The sequence below is a fragment of the Tauraco erythrolophus genome, chromosome 1 (assembly GCF_009769465.1).
Source record: "Tauraco erythrolophus isolate bTauEry1 chromosome 1, bTauEry1.pri, whole genome shotgun sequence".
NCBI lineage: Eukaryota > Metazoa > Chordata > Aves > Musophagiformes > Musophagidae > Tauraco > Tauraco erythrolophus.
The window spans coordinates 13339661-13363236 of NC_141465.1; the positions used below are offsets into that span (position 1 = coordinate 13339661).

The 23576-nt window shown below is 38.6% G+C and overlaps 2 protein-coding genes across 2 annotated transcripts in view; both read left to right on the forward strand.

Annotated features, from left to right (window-relative positions):
* TMPRSS7 (transmembrane serine protease 7) overlaps positions 1-12043 on the forward strand; it is a 31589-nt gene extending 19546 nt beyond the window's left edge. Inside the window, exons 11-18 of the mRNA XM_009977821.2 lie at positions 2588-2724; positions 3808-3915; positions 4552-4662; positions 5823-5939; positions 7448-7625; positions 7801-8069; positions 9508-9644; positions 11873-12043. Coding sequence (XP_009976123.2) covers positions 2588-2724; positions 3808-3915; positions 4552-4662; positions 5823-5939; positions 7448-7625; positions 7801-8069; positions 9508-9644; positions 11873-12043 — 1228 coding nt within the window. The remainder of the gene's footprint in view (positions 1-2587; positions 2725-3807; positions 3916-4551; positions 4663-5822; positions 5940-7447; positions 7626-7800; positions 8070-9507; positions 9645-11872) is intronic.
* A 6134-nt stretch (positions 12044-18177) lies between these two features.
* The window catches only part of LOC104380215 (suppressor of tumorigenicity 14 protein homolog), a 17818-nt gene continuing 12419 nt past the window's right edge, over positions 18178-23576 (forward strand). The window contains exon 1 of the mRNA XM_086622894.1: positions 18178-18315. Coding sequence (XP_086479020.1) covers positions 18178-18315 — 138 coding nt within the window. The remainder of the gene's footprint in view (positions 18316-23576) is intronic.

The window sequence follows — 23576 nt, forward strand, 5'->3', positions numbered from 1 at the left end:
AGCTTATAGCATGCATATTCTTCTATCTTAGATAAAAAGGGTTAAGAATCTTCAAGACACTGTTCTTGGTAAATAAAGAGACAACTTTTTCTAACAAGAGACACTGAATGCAACCATGCTGTTCTTCGTCTTTCTTCCAGTGGACATGCAAATGTTCTTCTGCCCAGCCAGAGGAGTTAACAGCTGATGAATTGCTTTTGCTGAAATTCTCATGGGCAGAAATATCAATGAGTCTCTGTGAGCAGCCTGTTAGAGGTTTACATGAACAAAGATATTACCAGTGTTTTATTTTTCATAAAGCTCTTGCTGCAATGTTCCCCTTGTTTCTGCCACAGGATGCATGTATCTTCTCGTCCCCTGAAAAGGTATCTCACCCCTGCTTCAACATATGGGACAGGATCCCCTTAATTATTTTCTCTGTAGCAATGGTACAGAGTTACAGATGGTGCCTTGCAACCTCCATTTGCCCTGGACCTGGAGAAATATCTAGTAAAACACCAGTAGAAGGCTCTCAAGGATCTGTAACTCTGCCTTGCAAATCCCACAGGCATATGGCATTTCTCGCTGTGTACAGGAGGTAGCTTCCTTGATGTAACTGTCTTAGCTCTTCCACAGATGGGCAGGAGCTGCTTCTACTTCTGGCAAGATGAGGTGGTTTTGTGTGGCTGAGAAGTGGTCAATGCAGCCTGTGAATTTTTATTTTTTTTTTAGATGGTGCTAAGGTTTGTTGGAGGGAAGTTGTCTGAGTCATTGATGGAGAAATGTTGAAAAGTCTGTGGGCCAGTTGAGGGGAATCAGATGGTTAGGTGGCACTGAGTTATGCGCTCTGGCAGGCTGATTTAGGTTGGGAACATTGATGACAGAGGCCCTGAAATGAGTGAAAATAAGACTTCCTGTAGCAGGAAGTCTTCACTCTTAGCCTTGATAGAGATATTTTTATTTTTTTTTCTTTTTGGACAACTAACTTTAGTAGAAAGCTGTTAAATTAACTCTCTTCTTTGCATCTTTTTCCAGGATGTATAAGAGAAGTATTTTTTTTTTAAATTGTTTTTTTCATTTATTTTTTGCATTGCTGAAACAGAATCTCCTAGATCTGTCGAAAGGATGTTTCATTTTCATAGCGTGAAACAAAGCACACATGGAAACATATGAATAAGCATAGCCATTCCCTATAGCATTCTTCAGTGGGGTGCACAGGACACCAGGCAACATCTATCCACGTGGAAATCACTGCCGAATTTCCCTGCATTCATTGATGTGAAGAGCAGTCCTCGTGCAATGCCTGGTGTTGCCAAAAATAGAAAAGTGGAATTTTTACCTCTGGGTAGTAGTCCATTTAACAATACAATAATCCATTTTCATGTTCTTTGATTTCATTCTAACTGCAGTGTCTGACTTCACACTGCTGTCAAGTAAGCGCGTGTGCGCCAAGTGTGCTAAGAATCAATACAGGTGCTTCTGCTCCTAAATCTATCTAGACTAACCAGTACTCTTCTTGACAAGAGTGTTAAAGCCAGATGTTTTTTCTCATAAGTGCTGCATTTTCGGGGAGCTTTAATAGAACAGAAGGAAGCATCCTTATTTTTACTTCTAGAACAACCTGTGCTGTCAATGTTCACTGTTTTACTACATTTAAAACTGTCTCCAATTCTTAAAGCACCATCCAGCAATCTTTGCCTGTTAAGAGCTGTTAAATTTTGGGGGTTTTTTTGGGTGGGTGTTGGTTTGCTTTTTTCGTTTGTTTGTTTTGTTTTTTTCCCAGCTAGAGTAACATCTAAATGCCAATTGCAATGTCTTTGGCATCTTTGATAAACGGTAATAGAAATGCATTAGCAATGACTGCATGAAATGTTTCCTGGCATCAGGGAGCATTTAGGTTATTTAAGTTTCTCTGAATTAAGTGGCACCTAGGCAGACGTCCAAGGAAGCTCTTTGCCAAAATGGCAGCTTAAAGCAGATGTGCACCCAAGGGTTGAGGTTTTTTGTTGTTGTTTTTTTGGTTTTTTGTTTTCTTTTTTTTTACATCTAGACTAGTAATTTGAAGAGATGACTTTCAAAGGTAAAATTCCTGAATGTTAATGGTGGATGAAGGCTGAGTGACTACTTACAAATATTGTCAGTATCCCCAAATCTGTTCCCCTCTGCCTCCAAAATATTTGGACCAATTTTATCCCAATCCCTTTGTGCGCTCTTCTTCAGGGGAAATCCTCAAAATCAGAGCAGCTAAATTTGCTCTTCACTGTGCTGATATTTCCTCCCCCACCAAACTTACTTAAGACATCCCAAATATCCAAATCTTTTGAAAACAGATATCAGAAATGGTGACAAAAGTACCTATGTTTATCTTGATAAATTTCTTCATTAAATCTCCATTCCTCTATAGACTTTCTGGCAAAACATTCTGCTTGCTTGTGTGCAGTCATGAAGGATTATGACCACCATTTTGAGGAATCTGGGTACTGTTTCAGATTTTTGGTTCTTATTTAAAAGTGTGGCAGCTGACTATTGCTGCATTTGAGCAACGTTGCCATTTAAATTGTATGTAAGGCAATTTTTATGTGAAGGCTGCTTTTCTGAACACCTCTAGGTACTGCGGTTACTATGTTGATCACCAAACAGTCTTCCACATTGCAAGTTCTGTTGTCAACATCGAGCTTCAGTGCAGTTCGAAGGTGTCAGAGAAGCCGCTTCTGGTGGAGTACGGCAGCTATAACATCAGTGAGCGTAAGATGGATTTTATCTTTTTCAACCAATCTTTGCATTTCAGACCTGTGAAGCAACGTTTTTCAGGTCCAGTAAGACTTAATCAGGTTGATGCAGGAAATCCTCTGTTGGTTTTTTGTTTATTCTCTTTTCCTATCTTTCTAAGGTGACTAGAAAACCAAGAGCCTTTTCTAACTCATCAAGACTGTGCAGCTAAGCTTTGTGGGCATGTGCAGCATGTTCTGGTTTCCTGTACGCAGACAGTCTGCTGTTTTCTGTGCGGTTCTTACAGCTTCCCATGTGGCTATGGCCACAGTGCAGTCAGTTGAAGTCTGCTGTTCCTGTTTGTTTTCATCCCCAAGGTTTTGTTTATAATCTTTCTATTACTACAAAGACTTCCAGCTAACAAACAGAGTTCATTCTGTTGGTTCAAAAAAACCAACTGCTTATTCCAATATTTCCATCAGTTTGAATACTTCGTGTGCAAGTAGAGATCTGAGCTGAAAAGTATCTCAAAAGTTGATGAAACAGAGAATTATTTGCTGATAGTTTTTCCCCTGTGTTAACCTTACATATTCCTGTTGTTAAGGTAGTGGAGAAGCAATGGTTTCTAGTCATAACTACTTGTCACATTAGAGCAACTTTATGCATTGCATATATGTGAAGTATGTAAAAAGATGTACCTTTGTGATTTTAAAAAGCAAACGTTTCTGTAATTTGTTAGTCACCTCAATACAGATTACGAACCAAAGTTGCAAAGTGCTGCAAATTTTGGTTATTGAAAGTGAGACTTACTTTTAAAAGATGGCATTCTAAGGTGTCTTATCTTGTACCATAAAACACTGGCTGGTCCGGTCCTAATGCAGAGCCTGCAGTACATATTGCTGTAACAGTTGAATTGGAACATTAGAGATATTTTTTTCTTCTTTTTTAAACCCCAGTTTTCAACATCTGAACTCAATTTACGTGCTGGCAATGTGTATAGACTATTAAATTTATATTAACTTTATCATTCCTTGGAAGAGCTTAGTGACCGTAAATTGAAATGAACTGGTAATATTTGGGAAAGGGAAACTTTTAAATTGTTTCTTTTTTTACCTTCAGCCTGTCCACCTGGACATTTCAAGTGTTCCACTGGCTTCTGCATCCAGCAGATGCAGCGCTGTGATGGGATAAACAACTGCTTTGATGAAAGCGATGAACTCTTTTGTGGTTTGTATTCACTTACTAGCGATTTTGACTGGAAAACTCAATGAATGTATTCTCTAGTCTTAGAAGGCAGCTGAAACAAGGTGAAAAGTTTTTACGGGGAAAAATTCAGAAGATTTTTTCCAGCTTTCTTTGTGTCTCCAGGTACACACTATCAGTCAGTCTCTTGAGTGCTTAATTCATAGTTAATTAACAAGAGACAAAACAGAAAGAAGAAGGTATAGCAATGGAAAGCAAGAGGAAGGAAGTTAGATGTGCAAAAATAGCTGTAATAGGCTGTCTTTTAGTTTTTTCTCATGTGATAAATGCTGGTAATTATAAAGTTCTGTTCTATTTTGAGATGAGTAATTTTACTTTTGTGAGGAATGACAAATTGTGGTGCACAGAGCAGGTGAGTGATAATTAATGTTTATGGTGAAAGAGGGTTAGAATTCGAGCTGCCCTACGTGGGGCAATGTGTGAGCTGGGATGGGTCACTGAACTCTTTTGTGCTTTATTTTCTCCATGCACAGTGTGGCACTTGCACTCATCCTTGTTCCACACAGTGAAGCTCTGAAAGTGGTACCCGGGCATAGTCAGAAGGATAGTGTTAGCATTACAAGCATAATCCTGTAGCTGATTTGATTTATGTTTTTGAAGTTGTCCCTGAGTGGAACTGTAACTCCAGCTTCGCAATACAGGATAACCTGCTTGCCTGTAATGGAGTAAGTGATTGTGAGAATGGAAAAGATGAGCAGAACTGCACCCACAGTAAGGCTACTCTCTTGATTTTTTTTTTTTTTTTTCCATCTTCTGTCATCTATCCAATTGTGATTTGAATACTGGATGCCATATTCAAAGAATTAAGAGGCACTATCAACTGTAATGCAGGCTATATAATTCTGTTCAGTATTCTGATATGCTTATAAACATCCCGTTACTGATTTTGAACTGTTTCTTTTTAATGACCTTGTGAACATCTGTTTCAGCAAAATACTGGCAGAATAATTAAGTGTTCTGAGTTCAGGATGTGGATCTAGGGATTTAAAGCTTGAATCCCGGATTTTATCTCTTTAAAGCATAATTTGTGCAAATTATTTCCTGGATCTGTTTTACCATCTGTGAAATAACTGTAAAAACAGTAGTTTCTCTGGAGCAGTTTTCAGGGTTATAAGGTTAATGTGTTTAAAATGCTATGGAACCTATAAATTTAGCATTAGGCACATAAGAGTTTTGAGTCAGCCGTTTCTTTAACTTTTTAGAATCAATGGACACCATGACATGAGATGGAGCACAACTGGGAAGTGCTGCAAGTAACTTTTTAAAAGAAAGGTAGTGGATTTTGACCGACTTGAGCAGACAGTCTATGTAAATGGTAACAGGACACTTCTTTGCGTTGGCAAGAAAAATAGATTGGGTTTGAGTGGTCTCATTTATTGCGAGCTACAGAGAAGTAGGAAAATGCCCAGGTTAGGGTTGCAGTTTAACTGAATGTGATTAGTAAGACTACTTTCACTTCTGTCTTTCATTTCATAGCAAATACTGAAATATAAAGGAGGGCTTCTTTCCAGAGTACTGGATGTTTTTTCTTTCTAGCCTAACACTTGCTCTACAGCTAAGTTTTTGCTGCTATATCCATTTTCATTAGTGCTGCGGGAAAGGATGGAAGGAAATCTTTGTTCAGACTTAGCCAACTTGATGTAAGCCTTAATATAGCTGTACTTCTACTTTAATAGTTTGTTCTACTTAGAGACTGTCATCCCAGCCAAAATGCTCTTTTGCTGTGTTCTCTCCTATCTCTTAATACATGTATGAATCTTTTCTCTGTGCAGACATGTCTTCACATGTTAAGCTGAGCCAATAGTTGTTTTTTATTTGTCTGTTGTTTTGTTGTTTTGTTCCCCCCCCCGCCCCGCCCCCAACTATTTCAGGTGTTCCTTGCACCAACCACACATTTAAGTGCAGGAATAGCATTTGCATTAGGAAACAAAACGCAAAGTGTGATGGGACTGTGGACTGCATTGATGGAAGTGATGAAAGCAGCTGCAGTAAGTCCCTCTCATATGTTCATCACTTCAAACTTTTTACACAGTAAAGCCCTTTATTTCTCCTTTTATTTTTGGAGTGGGTACAATTCATACAGTGGATGTTGAGTTTTTATTGCATCCTTTCAGTGATAGTGGGGTACTGATCAGCTACTAGTTTACTTCAAGTCTTGTTGCAGAATTTCCTAAGTTCTTGAGGGAGGGTGAGCTTACTGTTATGGGGAATCTCAGTCAGCTGTAATACTTACTGTAGCTACAGTAAGGAGCAGGGAAGCAGGGTTAACTGCAGAGTGAACTTGGCTAGGCTGGTAAGGCAGCATTTTTGTTGCCGGCAGCAGTGTCATGTACTTCATTGAAGTTAGACTGTATTGGGACTTCAGGAGTGACACAGCTGCAATTAGATAAAAACCACAAACTTTACGTATCTATCTCTTCTGGATGATGAAGATCCCAATATTTCGTAGTATCAAGATAGATTCTAGACTCAAATCTTCCTAAAGTAATCTCTGTACAAGTTTTTCAGTTTGTTTTACTGTAAAGTGAACAGGTGATCACTACTAGGGTAGCAATAAAAGTAAGGTTGGAATTAGTTGCTTAAACTGAGTATTCTTAGGTATTTTATCTGATCCTAGGCTGTTTCTGGCGTGCTACCTGTATGTCAAATCTGCCAGCACTTACCTTGCACCAAGTAGGACATCTTAAAAGACTAGTTATATGCCTACTTGTGTTTGGAAACATTAATGCTGCTTTTGACTCTTTGGCTGAGTGCTGGAAAGTGCCCAGAAGCATTAACAGCTGGGTGTGGGAGTGTAGGACTAAAATGCCCGAGAAGAGGCTTTATGTGCATGCACTAGGGATGGTCACGAGGCCCTACAGAGGGGTCGTTCTCCATTGCTCTTCAAATTACAGGGTGCAGCTTTTTGTGCTGAGGCATGACTTCTTCACCTGAAAGTTAATAATATACAATATTTTCAGACTTTCAGTTATTTCCATGTAAATTAATTATTGGACCACCTGGATTCTGAAATAATACATGATCAAACTCCACATATGTGGCTACTACTGTAAATGTTTTTCTTGTATCGTTTGCACTGTTTTGGCAAGAAATAAGTGTCCTGATGATGCTGAACTTTTGGACCCCTTCCAGTTCAGGGCTGAGAGTATTAAAAAGAGATGAGGGGTTGTCTATTTTTAGATATTCATTTTGGTACTTACTAAACCAATGGATCCTTTGACATTTCTGACACAAGAAATATCTGGAGGACAATTTCTGCAACAGAGCTAAAAAAGAAACTTATTAAATTTCCCAGGCCAGAGCCTTTTTTTATGGAGTCTTCTCTTGTTTCAGGAATAGAGTAGTCAAATAGAGAAGTTTCCTGATTAGAGCAGGGCAAGGAAATAGATTTTAAGGCGTTTCAAAGTGCAATATTCTTTCATGGCCTATGTGGGAAGCACTCTCATTAAAGGAAAGCATTGGGGATGGGGATCATAACCTGAAATATCCCTTGCAGGTTGTGGCAGCAGCAAGAGCATCAATCCCTTCTCTCGGATTGTAGGCGGTACGAACACTGAGGAAGGTGAATGGCCCTGGCAGGTCAGCCTTCATTTTGCGGGAGCTGCTTACTGTGGGGCATCAGTGATATCAAAAGAATGGCTTGTGTCTGCAGCTCACTGCTTTCAAGGGAGCAAGTAAGCAGTCCTCCCCTAACTCTGTCTCAAACATTGCCAGAGTCCCCAGGCACCTTTAACTTACAGCGTTTGAACCTCACCGAGGTGGCATGTGCCCTTATCTTTCACCTGCCCTGCTGTCAGGGGGGCGTTTTGGGGTACTTTTTTAAGAGATGGCTTGTTTGCTCCCAACCAGGCTGGCTGACCCCAGAGCGTGGCGTGCTCACCTGGGGATGCAAACGCAGGGCCATGCAAAGTTTGTATCTATGGTCAGACGGATCATTGTCCACGAATACTACAACAGCAGGAACTACGACTACGACATCGCGCTGCTGCAGCTGAGCGAGCCGTGGCCGGAGGCGACGAGCCATGTCATCCAGCCCATCTGCGTGCCTCCCTTGTCGCACAAGGTCCGCAGTGGCGACAAGTGCTGGATAACCGGTTGGGGCCAAAAGCAGGAAGCGGGTGAGTTCTATGGCTTCAGTTGAGCCAATTTTGTTCCCAGGTGAACAGCAGCCTTCACAGCTGTGGATGCGCACACAGGACACCGCTTTTGTTGCATGGCTGAGTTGTGCAGAAAATCATAACGCTTTGAATTTACCGTACTATGGATGTAGGTTCCTGCATGCACGTACCTTTGACCTTTGAAGGTCCCTTCCAGCCCTAACCATTCTATGATTCTATGGTTCATCACCCTCTGCGTGAATTGTGTAACCGCCACCGCTGCGCCATGGTCCAGGTGTGCCAGTAAGGGACTGGCCAAGGCGGTCTGTCTGCAGCTGCGGGGCTGCCCTGGTCCAGCCTCACTTGCCCTCCCAGTGTGGGCTGTAGGAGAGGCAAACGCACGGTGTGAGCAGCAGCAGGCAGTTAACCTCCAGCGTTTTGACTTGAATTTCACAGCCAGAATTACCGCTTGCTAAATTACATTCAGCCTCTCTGTAAATATCTGCAAGAGAATACACGGTTGACAGCCAAGGGCAACCACCTTACCGGGAAAGGATGGTGGTACGGACATGTGGTGTGGTGCAGCGTTTCTCTCTGGCCTATGGGTTAGTCACCCTTGCAATACAAAAGCTGATTATATGAAAGATAAATGTGATGCCTCAAAAAGTGTTTTCTTTTCCCTGTTCCCCTCTTTTTTTCCCTTTGTTGTTTTATACAATTCGATCGCCAAATGAGTCTTTAAAGTATTTTTTAAGTATGCTTTATTATATACCAGCTTCATAAAATCTTGAAACAAAGTTTCACAATGTAAACCAGCACTTGCATATTTGAATATATTGATGAAGTTTCTTTGGCTATGTACAGATTTTGAGAGGATCACCTGGTGATATTATTAGAGCTGTTGCAGTGAAAAGAAGGAACAATTCAGTTTAATTCTGTTTTTCTTGAAGTATGTATCTTATAAAAAAGAGGTGTGTTACCAAAATTTTTAGACAGAGAGGACTGAATTTTGAGATATGTCCGAGTTCTTCATGCTGCCAAAAGAACAATTTGCATTCTGTAACTGACTCTCAATTTTAGTTTTGGATCCAGCACCATGAAATACACCACTCTAATTGCAAATATTTCTTGTAATGATCCAAATACCTTTGTAAAATCCTTTTTCCTTTTAAAAATAAAAAGAGAACAAATTATGAAGTCTTGAGACACTTTGCAAAAGGCATTAGAGAAAGCTTTTTAACCAGCCCTAGTGATTATATTATATTATCGCATTACATAAATGCCTGATACTTAGAAGAGGCTTTCTGCTCTGTTGCAGTTAGTTGTTTGGAATATGAAATAACTTGGAGATCAAAAGTATCTGTGGATATTTTCTGAAGACTGCTTGTTTTTGTATTTCAGTAGATGAGTAAAATGCTAAGCTCTGTTTAATCATCTTTCTTTCAATTTTTTTTTCCAGGTGATGAGGGTTCAGCAATTCTTCAGAAAGCAGAGGTGGAAATTATCGACCAAACTTTATGTCATTCCACATATGGAATCATCACAGCTAGGATGTTCTGTGCTGGGCTAATGTCGGGGAAAAGAGATGGGTGCAAAGTATGTATCTTAGCACACTTCATACAGAGTTTATCGTGCCTTTCATTGTTGCATGATGAGACGTAAGAACTAACTGGCAGACCACTTTGTGGTCCATACACTTCAGTTCTGAAAAACAGCAATGTAAGAGTTCTCTGTCAGCAAATCTGTCATCTGGGTGTTTTCAGATTCTTTTGCTGCTTTATGTGCTTGAGGAGTATCATTAAGTTTCAAGTGCAGGCCAAGGGCCAGTCAACTTGCAAGTCCCAATAGCGAGTTGAAGTCAGGCAATTTTTGGCCCAAGAATGTCTCAGCTGAAGAAAGAGCTGAGAAACTAGTTTTTCTCTTTTCAGTGTCCCTCCTTCCCAACCCCTCCAGAGCTATCTGATAAGATGCAGACTACTAGGCATAAATTTTCAAATGTATAATGATCTGATCTTGCAATGCTGAAAGATAATAAACATGAAGTTCTAAATTTACTTCTAGTGAATAGTAGTAAAACTATATATACACATACTATATATATATTCATATAATATATCATATTTTATATGTGTTGTATAATATATTATATAGAACTTACATAAGCCATATATATTTACTACTAAAATAGTAATAAATTTACTGCTAAATTAGTGATAGAACTACTAGGTTTTTATGATGAAGATCTGGAATCCTCAAGATTTTCTAGTTTTCACTGGTCTACATAAAAGTGAAAGACCACAATGGCTCTCAGGGAAAGTAATATCTGAGGGCTTTCTGAGGGAGTATAATGCACTAGCTCCTTTTTAGAGATTAGCGAGACCATTAATATTAAGCATCATTTTCACTGACTGGAGAACTTGTTTCAGTAGTTATCTCTCTGGCCACTCAAGATACAGCCAAGGAAAGGCATAATTTGCAGGTCTTTTGGCTGCATTTCTGTAAGGGCAAATGATGTTGTGACTCTGGCAGTTGTCAGAGCTGATCGAAATGTGGGATTTCTGTTTTGTGAAAAATGCCGGTGTTCTACTTTTCTTTTGTCCCAAGAATTAAAAAAAACGAGTTGAAGATTTGACTCTCTAAATGCAAAATCTTAATTGCTGAGGATGGAAAAAAAAAAACCCTTAGAAGTTAAATCTTCAACAATTTTGTGAGATAATTCACAATAATCCTGCTTTGAGCAGCAGGTAGCTTTACTAGATCATCTCCTGATATCTCTTCCAACCTGCAGATCTTATGACCTTATAAAGTTAAAGAAAAAATAGTTTTCTAACTCTAACAAAACATATGTGTAGAAGGAAGGTATTTCTCTTGAAAGACATTTAAATTTAACTGACTCATCTTTTGCTTTTGGAAGTCCATTATTGCACCCAATATTTTGGGAAAGTTTAATTTGCTACTAGCTGTCGTCTTCAGAGAGATTGCGTGTACAGAAGAGTCTTACAGGAAAGTAAAAGCTTAGTCCAAGAAACTTTCAGCAAATGGTGATGCTTCTCTTTCTCTTCTGTTTTTTTTTTCTCTCTGAACCTCTGCCAATATATTTCTACAAGAACACCCTACAAAGGAAGAGTACCGTTTGATTTGTCCTGTATTATGGAATTGCGTCATCCTGTATAAAACTTTGAAGTCTGTAACAGACTTCATTTTAACTGCCCTAATTATGAAGAAATTATGTGCCCCTAAACATTGCATGCTGGCTTGCATCTACTAGAGGGCAAGACTTACTTTCTTTTCGTTCTTAAAAAACAATAAAAGAAACAAAAATATCCCAACAAATCAATTGAGGGATCCAATCTGTTTCCATTTACTTTAATTTGAAAAAAGTTTTATCATTACTAAACATTGTAATTGTATTTTGATTTTTTTTAAAGAAAGCTTACTATTTTTTGGAGTCATTAGATGTGTAACCTCTGAATGAACATACATATTAAGTGGCAGATTTGGGGTTTAGATGTAAGTTTGAGGCTAGGAAAATAAATATGTGAATTTCAGATCTAGTCCATGAAAAGTAATATTTTTATGGATGTCTTTAAAGAGTGAGAGCTAGCCTTCTGTCCCATGGAAGAGCAAACTTTGATACAACTGTGCAATTCCATCTGCTTCAAGAAAAAAAAAATACCTGTTGACTATTTGATGGTTTGAACTATGTGAATGGCAAAATATAATCACTGTTGGAATTACTCAGGCAAAAATCTCTCTTGTGGTATTTTGTCCCAGTTTTAATAATTTGTCTTATAAACACATATAACTCAATATATTCTTTTTAGGGTGATTCTGGTGGACCATTGTCGTGTCAAAGCAACAGAAACGGAAGATGGTTTTTGACTGGCATTGTTAGCTGGGGTTATGGATGTGGAAGACCAAACTTCCCAGGTGTCTACACAAGAGTGTCAAATTTTGCACCATGGATTCACAAATATGTGCCTTCAGTCTTGTAACTTGAAAACTGTTTTCCTGGAATAAAACATATCCTGGATATCTTCATTAAAAATCACATTTGGTAAAACTGTTCAGTGGTGGAATTTCTTTTCACGTCTCCCTGCTGATTCTGGAGTACACACACGGAAGTAATAAACACCCTTTGTTCAAACCTTGGTGAAAGAGGAAAAGTCTGTTCCTTGGAGTGGTTGTTGTATGCGGATGTCTGGAGACACAGGAGGAGGTGCAATAACAAATCTCTGGCACTTTGTGTTTGTTCTCCAGGCACCAACTAAGTGTGTGTGTGGCCCAATAAAGTAGTAACTGTGAAGTAGCAATCAGCTGTTAGAACTCTTGCAAATACCTCTTTCCCTACCTCCTCCACCAAGAACAGCTGACAGAGAGAGAGGGAGAGTTGCAGAAAATGAACTCAATCCTCACAAATCCATAGGGTCCTCATTTTTGGAGATCAGAAGTTCTGTAGTTAAGCATGGAACAAAGCATTAGTCCTACTCCTTCTCCAACTTTCATTTTAATTAACGGCATGATTTGGAGCTATTAACTCATTTATTTCCTATCTTGATTTCCTCATGTTCAAGTTCACCCACCTGAGAATTTGAATTCTTTATCTTCAGGCAACCTTAACAAGATGAGTAAATATGGTGATGTATATTATTGCAATGATTTTGTCCTTGCCCAAATAAAACTGATGCCCCGAATCAAGGCCAGGTTAGATGAGGCTTTAGGCAACCTGGTGTAGTGGAGGATTTCTCTGCCTATGGCAGGGGCGTTGGAACTAGATGATCTTTAAGGTCCCTTCCAGCCCTAACCATTCTATGATTCTATGACTCTTGAGAGGTACTGCTATGGAATTGGGTTCTCTTTACGTATATAATTTTTCTAAAGTCCTGATACAATTTAGAGATGATGCACAAGGGGTTTTATTTCCTCTAAGCTTTTTCTTTGTTTCTTTTCTGTGAAGGAAATGGCAAAGTGTAAGTCAGTCAGTAGGTTGTGTCTGCAGCAGAGATAGACTGTTGAAAAAGAGGACTTGAACAAAGCAGTCTGTCTACAGTTGTGGTTTGCATTCCTGAGCTGTGAGGATTGCCTTCCAATTAATCCTTTTTGTTGTCTGTGTAATCTGTGTTGGGGTTTGTTTGTTCCTTTCTTGTTGTCTGGGGCTGAAGTTTCTTGGGTCTGTTTTGGTTTTTTAGGTTTTGTTTTTTGTACAAAATACGTTATTTCCCTGCACATATCCTTGATTTTCTTATTTTGCATGCAGAATACTCTGAACTTGCTGGTTTGCTGACTTAAATCTGTTTTTAATTTCAAATAGGAAACATGAGCATGAATAGCTTTACAATTATGTTTATTCTGCGGTGCTGTCTTGAGAATGGAAAATTCAGATGATCTGTGGAATTGTGCACCACTTCTCTCTCACAAATATTTTTGTGGATTCTGACAGGTGTTCATTAGAAGTTGCCTCCTTTACCTTACTCTGGGACTTTTTATTTCTAAATTGATTGCATTTTCTTTGCATTATGTCATAAATTATTTCCTACCCTTATATTTCTGAAAGAAGGGGGTAACTGATCTGTTCTCAAGTGATGGGATCTGTATCCTACTTAGTCAGTTAGGAAAACAAAGAGTTACAGTGATAGTAAGTTTTCCTCCCCACCTTCTTTGATTGCAGATCAGCTGGCTCCAGCTTCAAGCAGCATGGCAAAGGTGAAATGAGAGAAGCCTAGTGTGCGTGCTGGTGAGAGCAGAAGCCTGGTGTGCGTGGTGGTGGCAGCAGTAGGCTATTCTGGGTTATGTTTAAGAAATGAGGTTGGTTTAGGACTTTTTTATTAGGTTTGTTAAAAGGCACTTGTCAAGGCACCATGATACGGGCTTTTCCCTCCAGCCAGGCTTCTGTGTACAGCATACCAGCTCCATACAACTCTGAGCAGACTGCAAGGCAGGTAAGAGACACTAGGCTAAGTAAATGATTTCTCTGCACACTCTGGTGTGTATTGACCTCTGTTCTTTACATGCAAATTGCTCCTAATCAAAGTGATAGCAATTTTCCCCCTTGCTTAAATAGCTTGAAATGCATGTCACAAACACGCAGGTTTCATATGTGACATAGCTGATAACATGCAAGATATTATCTTAAACCTCCTGAAAAACTAAAAGGGCAAATATACTAAAATACGGTACAATTGCTCTTCTTGTGTTGTCTCACTAATTGATGACTTTCCATATCTTTCTTTAGGAAAGTCTGCATATTCACTACGGTCCATCCTACCGGGAAGGCTTGTGTCAGAAGTACTGTTTCTTCAAACGGATGAGGCTGTGTCTCTGGAAAAGATGGCTTCTAGGAATATTACCTGCAGTTTCTTTAATAGTTACAATAATTCTGTTCGTCCTGCGCTATTCATTCTGTAAGTGTTACTCCCCAGCATGACCTGGGTGGGATGGGTATTTTGCACTGTGTGAATGATTGGCATGAAAAGCTCTGCACAGAGCAGCTCAGCACACAATGTGTGTATGAACCACCGATTTTTTCCCTTCTCCTTTACCTCTTTGCTAAGGCAACAAAACGCGCAAAAATTAGTGGTTGGTAGTTGCACAAGAATAACAAAGGTATATATTTTATCTCTAAATTTTTTGTCTCTGCTTGTGAATACCGTCATTATTACAACTGCAATCTTTCCCAAGAACCTATAGAAATTGACTGTCTATCTTCTATTCACTTTTTCAAAACAGAACAGGTGCCTAATGTATGTACACTCCTTCACAGATCTCAACTCATAGCCATTAAAATTGTATCTCTCCAGGAGGACAGCACTGCAAAAAATGGAATTTCAACAATTAAAGCTTCTTAGTAGAAATGCCTGTCTGAAAGTGTGCCTCATTCCTCTCCTTTCCTTCTGGGCATTTTTCTATTATGGGAACTGACTCAGCCCTCTGGCTACTATTGTGTGTTTCTCTTAAAGACCTGATGCCTATGGATGCCAAGTATAAACACATGCTTCTGCAAGCTTCTTGTTGTGGAAGCTTTTCCATAATGTCATTAGGTGTGCTAATTTTTTTTTTTTTTTTCCTCAGCTCCCACTTTCTCCTTTATTTATATTGGTGGAAGTGTAGAAATTGCTAATTTGACTTATACAAATGACCTCAATGATCCAAAGTCACAGAAATTCCTCCTGCAAGCAGAAGCAATCCAAAATTACGTAAGTTCCTACATAAGTATAGCAATAATTTAAAAATGTTTATTACAGAATCAGATTAGGAACGAGGAAAAGACTCCACTTAGTCACTTTCTTTTTTTTTTTTTTTTATCTTCAAAATAGTAAGGTTAAAGCTAGCAAGTAGCTAGGCAGCAGGAGTTGTGTGTCTTACAGTAAGGCAAGCATTTCCTAGGTGGTAAAACCTGGAGGTTCTGAGGTCGTGAACAAGTTGTTATTCTTAAAGGAATTAGGAGTGTGATTTTTGTTTTGGTTGGTTTTTTCCTGTGGTTTTCTTTTTTTTACTTTGCTACAGTTTTCTTTGATTTTTTTTTAATTATAGCTTAAATTCAATGTTTAACATTTTGTTTTGATTTTTCTGATCTGCCACAACAATGCTTGCTTTCTTGCACCTCTTATGTGGGTTGGTATTCGTGAGATCAATACTGCTTTCTGGGTACATGTGAACAGCAGTCTTAAACACAAAGCAGTTCTCTGTTAGACTGTATTTCCCAGAAGAGCTAATCTAGTGTCACAAAGCTGCTTTGTGCACAGCCAATACAAGTTGCTCATGTCCAGATTTTATGTTGGAAATTCAAAGACTGAAACAAAAATGTACATGTATACATAAAAGCTTCTTTTTCATGGCTAGTTATCAAGAGCTATCTCAGTGGTCTTGAAATGTGATGTGACCTTAAAAGTAATTTTTTTTTTAAAGTGGAAATGAATGCACATTTATGATCTTTATTTGCTATATTTGTGAAAATGATGGATAGTGCTTGTAATATGGGAGAGGGATGAGGAAGGAGAAAGGAAGAAATAAGACAAATGATTTATAGCATAAGAGATTATATTGACACTAAAACGTAGCGCTCTTTACATTTTCTTTACCATTATTTAATTGTCAGTTTGCAGGATCATATGAGTCTTCCTCCTTGGGAAAGTACTACTTGAAGTCTGTCGTGGCTGCTTTCAGGTAGGTTCTGTTCCAGCATGCGGTATAAATTTGAGAGATTGAGTTGCATTTGTCTTATCTTTTTTTCATGCATTTTAAATTAGTTATCTGGAACAATATGCAGATCTCTAACAGGGAGTGAAAAATGCAGAAATGCACTTGAGTATGTGAACTAAGCTAATAGTGTGATTTCTGTCTTGCCCTGTAGAATTGGTGAGAGAAATTAAGTTGGGTTAATCATGCCTTTATGGATTGTTTTGTAGTCTATTAATCTACTTTTGATTTTTTAAATCACAGTTCAGCAGGATTTTTTTCTCTACCACTTGTAGAATTTTATTCTGGTTTTGTCTATTTAAATGAAGTTTCTTTTTAACTTCCCAAAACAAAGCTTAAAGGTATAATTTTGGACAGGGCACTCCAGTTAAGCTCCTGGTGAGAAATGTAAATACGTTGAGCAGAAGGCTACTACTGTCCTGATAGGCTTTGAAAACTTCTGAAAGGTCAGCCATAGGCCATTTGGAGAGGAAGAGTGTGATGGACCGTCTCTTTGAACCACTAAGTAATACTTTATGTATGCAAGCATACAGATTATTATTTTAACAAGAATCATGTGAAATATTGTAACAATGTATAAATAACAAATAAAAAATATTAAACAACAAATATAATTAAATAACAAATATTAATAAAATTAAATAAACTATTAATATAGTTAAATATAATATAATGAATTAATTATATATGGTATAATTATTATAATTATGTTGTTATAATTAAAATATAATTGAATAAAAATATAAATAAAAATAAATTATAGTGTCATATGGTGTGAGACTCAATTAAATAGTAAGGAAAATGTGTCTAGAAGTGTAATATGGTCTTAAAATTGTATAATTATACAGAAGGCATGGAAACATTCAATTCCATAAAAATTATTGCAAGGATTTTCTGAGAGGTATAGTTTTCAGCCTCAGTGTGTTGCTGTTTAAGCAGCGTATTTTTTAAGTATTTCTACTGTATAGAAAAAGCAGTTGTTAAAGAAGAGAGCTTTTTGCCACTGTGTTTAGCTGCAACTTTTTGCACATCAGTCCAACTGGCTATGAAACTGTGCAAATCAAAAATGCAAACCGGAGGAAACATGTCCAAAAATACTATTTATGATGCATTTCTTTCCCTCCACAGTGAAGGAGACACTGGACTCCGAGCTTACTACTGGAATATGTTCTGGGCCCCAGAAGATATGATTTCTTCTCTTAAAAAATTAACCCGGTGGAACAAAAAGAAATCAGCAGTAAACAAGCAGCTCACATGTTCAGTCCTTCTAGGGAGGAAGATTTTGATCTTGTTACAATGGAGCTTTTTGGTAACAATGTACCTGTCATTTAATACCTATTCTATCTATTTTTTTTTTCTCCAGTTTGTGTCTTTGGCTTGTGTAGCCAATCATTGTTAAATTTCAGTTTCAGATTCCACAGAATATGATGTGATGCTAAAATCAGGTAATTTTTCTTCAATCTCAACTAATATTACTTCGGGGGAAAAAAAAAAAAATCTCATAACTTAAAAATGGCAGTTTCCCAGTTATTCTTCTATCTGTAGGGCCTATGAACTAAACCAGACTCGGGACCTCCCTGGCCTGTGCTTCAAATAAAGGCCAAGATGAAAATGCATTACAGCTCTTATTCTAATGTTCTGACTAGAATGGCTGAAATTTAATAGTTCCCACTGAATAGCAATGAGCTGTGGCTCCTTTTCTTGGTATCTTTTAAAAACCTACTATACAAAATGATATAGAATTTGTCTTGTGACTAGATAATTTTGTTTATTCATATTTGTGATCAGTCAAATACTGCAGCACTTAAATTCACTTTGCCTGGTTTCTCCATATCAAGCACACCTCAAGATTGGCTTCATATTCTTAGTGTTCTCATTGCATGAAAAGGGGTGAAGAGAAAATGGGAAAGAAGGTAGTAGGTTTCAAGCAGAGATGGTAACAGCTGCAGCCAAGGCCCTTCTGCTTGCTGTGTATGATGAGCAGATGGTGGCGAGGTATTGTGCTTCCTTGGCCAGAGCAGGAGGAGAATATGATGCAGTCTGGTACAGAAAAGGGAATAGAGTTGTAAAGGTGAGGGAAGAGAAGATTAGGGTAGTTGAGAAGTTCAGGTAGGCGGTTGTTGCTGCTTCTTCTGAAATTTTACCCAATCAATTAATTTATCTTTCAATTTAACAGTTTATCAGCCACTGATCTAGCTTCTTTTGTGTAGCAGTATCCTTTGACCTGTATGCCAAGCCAGGTAACAACAGGACTCTAACTCTGATGAATCCCAAAAGTCTTTTTATCAATGGAGGCTGCGAGTTCCTTCGAAACTATGTGGTGAGACTGGTGGTTATCACTTTGCATGGTGTCACTCCAGAGAGCTGTGCATCGCACCACTTATCAGCATACGATTTCCTTCTTCCTCTGCAGAACAAGATCATTATGAGGTATGATAATACAGGTAAAAGTTTTTTATTGAGCTGTACAGAAACCCTCTGAAACTCTTGTGATATCAAATGAGATCAAACAGGCTTCCAAAATGTAAGATTCCAAATACAGCTTAATTAAACCACTTGTATAAAGCTATAAAAAGGTCTTCCATGTTGTTTTCCCCACAATGAATTATAAATTCTTGTGGGTTTTATTCTACACTGTGACTAATTTTTACTGGTTTTGATTTTCATGCGGTTACTGTTACAACTCAAAAAGATACAGACTTTATTTTTTTAGAGTATTATATTCAATTGCTTTTAAAAAACACATGTTTCAAAGCAGCGGGTCACAGGAAAATCCTGTTCATAACAGAGCTGGCGTCTCTATGGAAGGCTTCATCCCAAGCCACTTTGTAGCCTGTTTACATGTAAGTAAGATCAGATGATCTTGTAACCCTTCAGCAGCCACACTGCTCCCACTTTCTAGAGTTAAATTTCATGTGTGAACACATTATCTACCATGAACCTGTCTTCATTAACAAAATAAACAAGCAAGCAAGTTTTAGAATCTGGAGATGGATGGTTTTTGGGGGTGGGGGAGAGATTTTGGGTTTTAGGAAGAGGCTAGCTGAGTATGCAGATTCAGTTAGCAGTGCCTGAAATGTATTTATTTAGCAGTGCTTTAACTTACTTGAACTAGTAGGTGGTCATCTTCACCTCTATTAACAGATGTCTCTCCCTCCCTATGCAACCAGCCACAAGAGCTTGCCTTTGTTGGTGGACTGTCAGAAGGCCAGTCGTGGAGAGAGGGACAGGGTTTTTTGTAAGGAGTTAGATTGTAGCATAACATGGAGAATCCCATTCCTGATGCTGGATTGCATCTGCTCTGCTGCTGATTATGGGTTATGGCCAGGACTGTGTTCCATTGTGCGTTATTAGTAATGACTCAGCTTTTTAGGAACTGGAAATGTAGAGTCGGCCACGTGCATGGAAAAACCAGGAAGCTGGCAAAACCGTAATAGATGTAAGACGTAACATGTTCAGAGAACATTGATACAGTAGTAAGCTGTAAGACAAAGTTCAAGAAAGTGCATTGATATCTGGCTATCAAAAAACTGGAACAGAATTTGGTGACTGAAATGATGTTAAAAGCCCTATGGTACCTCCAAAATGTTGGCTTTTTTGGTTACTTTATTGCTAGCCTAGCAAATGTGTGGGTTTGCATATACCTATCAATTTTCTGCTTAAGCTAAAGCAGCTAGTCACATACTTAGGACAGATGTAGTAGAACTAATAACAACATCTTTGATATCCATAACAGTCAGGAATTGTTGTATTATAACCATTATTCCCTGACGTCCAGGTCTAGGGTCACACATGGTGACTAAAATAATTCTCACCAGTTCTCGTAAGCTGTAGTAATACAGCTGTTCAGTGTCAGATACTAAGGAGCGAATGAGCTGAGGTTGTGAGATGTACTGTAAAGCAAGTGTCTCATGTGGACAACTCTTCTCTTATGCACTTGCCTTGCTTACTAGATGATCTTTGAGGTCCCTTCCAACCCTAACCATCCTGATGATGCTGTGACAAAAGGGACAGCTAGAAGATAAACGAGGCTGTCAACTGTGTAGAAGATCAAGATACTGAAAGATTTCCACATAGCAGTGGGGAGGGCACTCAAAATGTCCATTTTATAAAGGATTTGACAAGTATTTCGATAAAAAGGATTTAATAATGTCTATAAAAGAAGCAAACCACAGATCCATTGTGTAGTGTCTTGCATGAAATGGGAGGAGAGAATAGCCTGCTGAAAGCAGAAGAGGACTACTTTCAGTTTAAGGTTCACAAGTTTGATTTTAATGCTGCCACTCTGGATCTTAGCGACAAGCCGAAGAACTTAATGCAGGAATGACAGAAATACTCTCCTACTGTGACGTCTGATCTTAATTGTTTTATTACTGTGCATAGAAAAAGAGAAAGCTGTTAGAAATTTTCACATGCAGATTTGTAAATTAGTGAAAAGAAATCCAAAATACACTGTGGATTTCAAAATGGAATAAATATAAAAGTGAGTTTACATGCGTAAGAAATAGCATCTCAAGTTACAAGTGACAGTAAGTATTCAAGCTGCAAGATATAAACTAACTTCTCATTATCAAACAAAAGAACAATAAGAAGAAATATTTGCCATGCATGGGGCTCCACATCTTGTGTGACAGCTTTTGTGACAAGAAACCAAGCTGAATGTTATTAGTTTGGAAATGCAGTGGGCTTGTTTTCTGTTGCATAGATGCTGCACAACACTGCTGCACTGGCACTTGCTGCCTTTCAGTGCCACCCACTACTGCTCAGTACCACTGTCACTACGGCAGTAACATAATCTGGTACTGCTTTTCTGATGCTTCTACAGGTCTGAAAACTACAGGGCACCTACTAGGCAAGAATATCTGTGATGTTCGCTCTGAGTGACAGCCTCAATGCTGGGAAACTCTAGCGTCTTGTGTAGTATCAACTAGGCGGAAGAATAAAAGGGAAGTGGTAGCCAGGGGAATACTTCTGAAACACAGATGACCAGATCAGTGTTATTTCTGCCCAATTTCTCAGCAAAGATGACTGGAATATGGGAAGTGTGGTTGTTTTTTTTTTTTTTTAATGCAGTCTTTGTAATCATAGAATGGCATAGGCTGGAAGGGACCTTAGAGATCATCTAATCCAACCTCCCTGTCATGGGCAGGGACGTCTCTCAACTAGATCAGGCTACTCAAGGGCTCTGTCCAACTTGGCCTTGAACACCTCCAGGGAGGGAGCATCCACAACTTCTCTGGGTAATTTGTTCCAAAGTCTTACCACCCTCGTACTGAAGAGTTTCTTCCTAAGATCTAATCTAAATCTGTTCTCCTTCAACTTAAACCCATTTCCCTTTGTCCTATCAGTGGACACTCTTGTAAAAAGTCCCTCCCCAGCCTTCCTGTAGGTTCCCTTCAGGTATTGGAAGGCAGCTATTAGGTCCCCCCAAAGTCTTCTCTTTTCAAGGCTGAACAATCCCAGCTCCCGCAATCTGTCCTCGTAGCAGAGGTGTTCCAGCCCCTGGATCATCTTTGTGGCCCTCCTCTGAACACGCTCCAACAAATCTATGTCTCTCTTATGGTGGGGACACCAGAACTGGACGCAGTATTCGAGGTGGGGTCTCACAAGAGCAGAGTAAAGGGGGAGAATCACCTCTCTTGACCTGCTGACCATGCTTCTCGTGATACATCCCAGGATGCAGTTGGCCTTCTGGGCTGCATGAGCACACTGCTGGCTCATGTTGAGCTTCTCATCTATAAACACCCCCAAATCCTTCTTTTCATGTCTCAGATGGTGCGGACCTGGGGCTTGGACTCCTGTTGTACGTTTAACTTCGTCAAGTAATGTAATGTTGCTTACCTTCTCACTGGACCGAAGAGAAGAAAGCAACGTATTAAAAGCTCACTTTCAAGCCATTCCGAAAATCAGTAAGTAATTAATAGAAACGACCATCAGATGTCAGCATGCTTATTCCTCTTGTTGCCTCTAAAAGACATGATATTGCCTGAACGTATCTGGGAGGAGGGAATGTTGGCATATAAGTCAGAAAATTGTCATTCTGAGCCACGTAAAAAAAAAGTCTGAGAACTGAACAAAAGATAGAGAATATCCTTTAGTCTGGGAGATATTTTTTGTCTTCCCTATTACTACCTAAGCCACCTTTCCCAGGTGTTACTCATATTACACAGGTAACACTGTTATTCATGAGCAATGGTAGCAGAGCGGCCAGCCAGATACAGGCACTCTATGTCTAGCCAAAGCTAGATATCCTCAGTGGTAGAGCAGCACTTTTATCAGTTTTGACCATCTGTCCCCAGCTCAGGGAATGAAAATGGAAACAAGAGCAAATACTTCCTTCCAATATATCTTTGATTCTTTCTGAAAATGCTGTTCAGGATAGTAAAACTGTATAAAAAGGTATGTTCAAGACCTGAGAAGTGTATTCCAAACCTATAGTGTAATATGAATTTTGCAGGAGTTCTGGATGATTAATGCAATATTTTGAATAATGATAAACCATAGTGTTTTACAGGGTTATAGGAGCTTCATGAGTGAAAGTTTAGCCACAGATATTTGGTGAGCTCTAAGTAAAAGTTTTTTGACAATTAAGCACGTGACTATTTTTTAACTTGCAGAACAAATCATAGGGGATAGCATGTAGATAAAATTCTCCAAAGCTTGCACATTTCAGCTGATGTCTCTGAAGCAAATATTCATCCTATGCACATTACAAATCAGAATTGCTTCATTGTTCTGAAGATGGGCACTTGAATTACATATAGCCCAGGCTTTGCCACAGTATTTTGCTATTTTTAAATTATCTTAATTTATGTTATATTCATATTCGCATTCACTATGTTACCTAAAGGAAACCAAAAGCACTAAGGACTGGATACCTAGGAGAGTTCTTGGTAGAAAATAAAACCTCAAATATATTGTTCAAGTGTGTTACAAATTTTCAGACTGCGAACTGACTCACAAACTTCCTGGTTTACATGAAATTAGTGAGAGATTTCACTTCATTGGGCTGATGGCTTTTTAATTTTTCTAAATGTCTACAGAAAGGTTAAAATTAAATTGGATGGGAGTGGTCTATTGTGTCTACATTTAATTGCTTCTTCCACTTACCATGAAAAACACATTTTAAAAAAGAGCTCTAGTCAAGGGTGTTTTGTGCTTATTCTTAATTGCAATTTAATCCAAAATTAGAGAAATTCAGAGTGACGGGGAAGTGGAAGTTACATGACTTTCTGTTAGTACAAGCAAAACCTGAGTTTAATACTGTCACAACTCATTCTTCTAACTCTGTAAGTAGACAAGGGTCCTAGCAAGTGAAATAAGAACTGCACT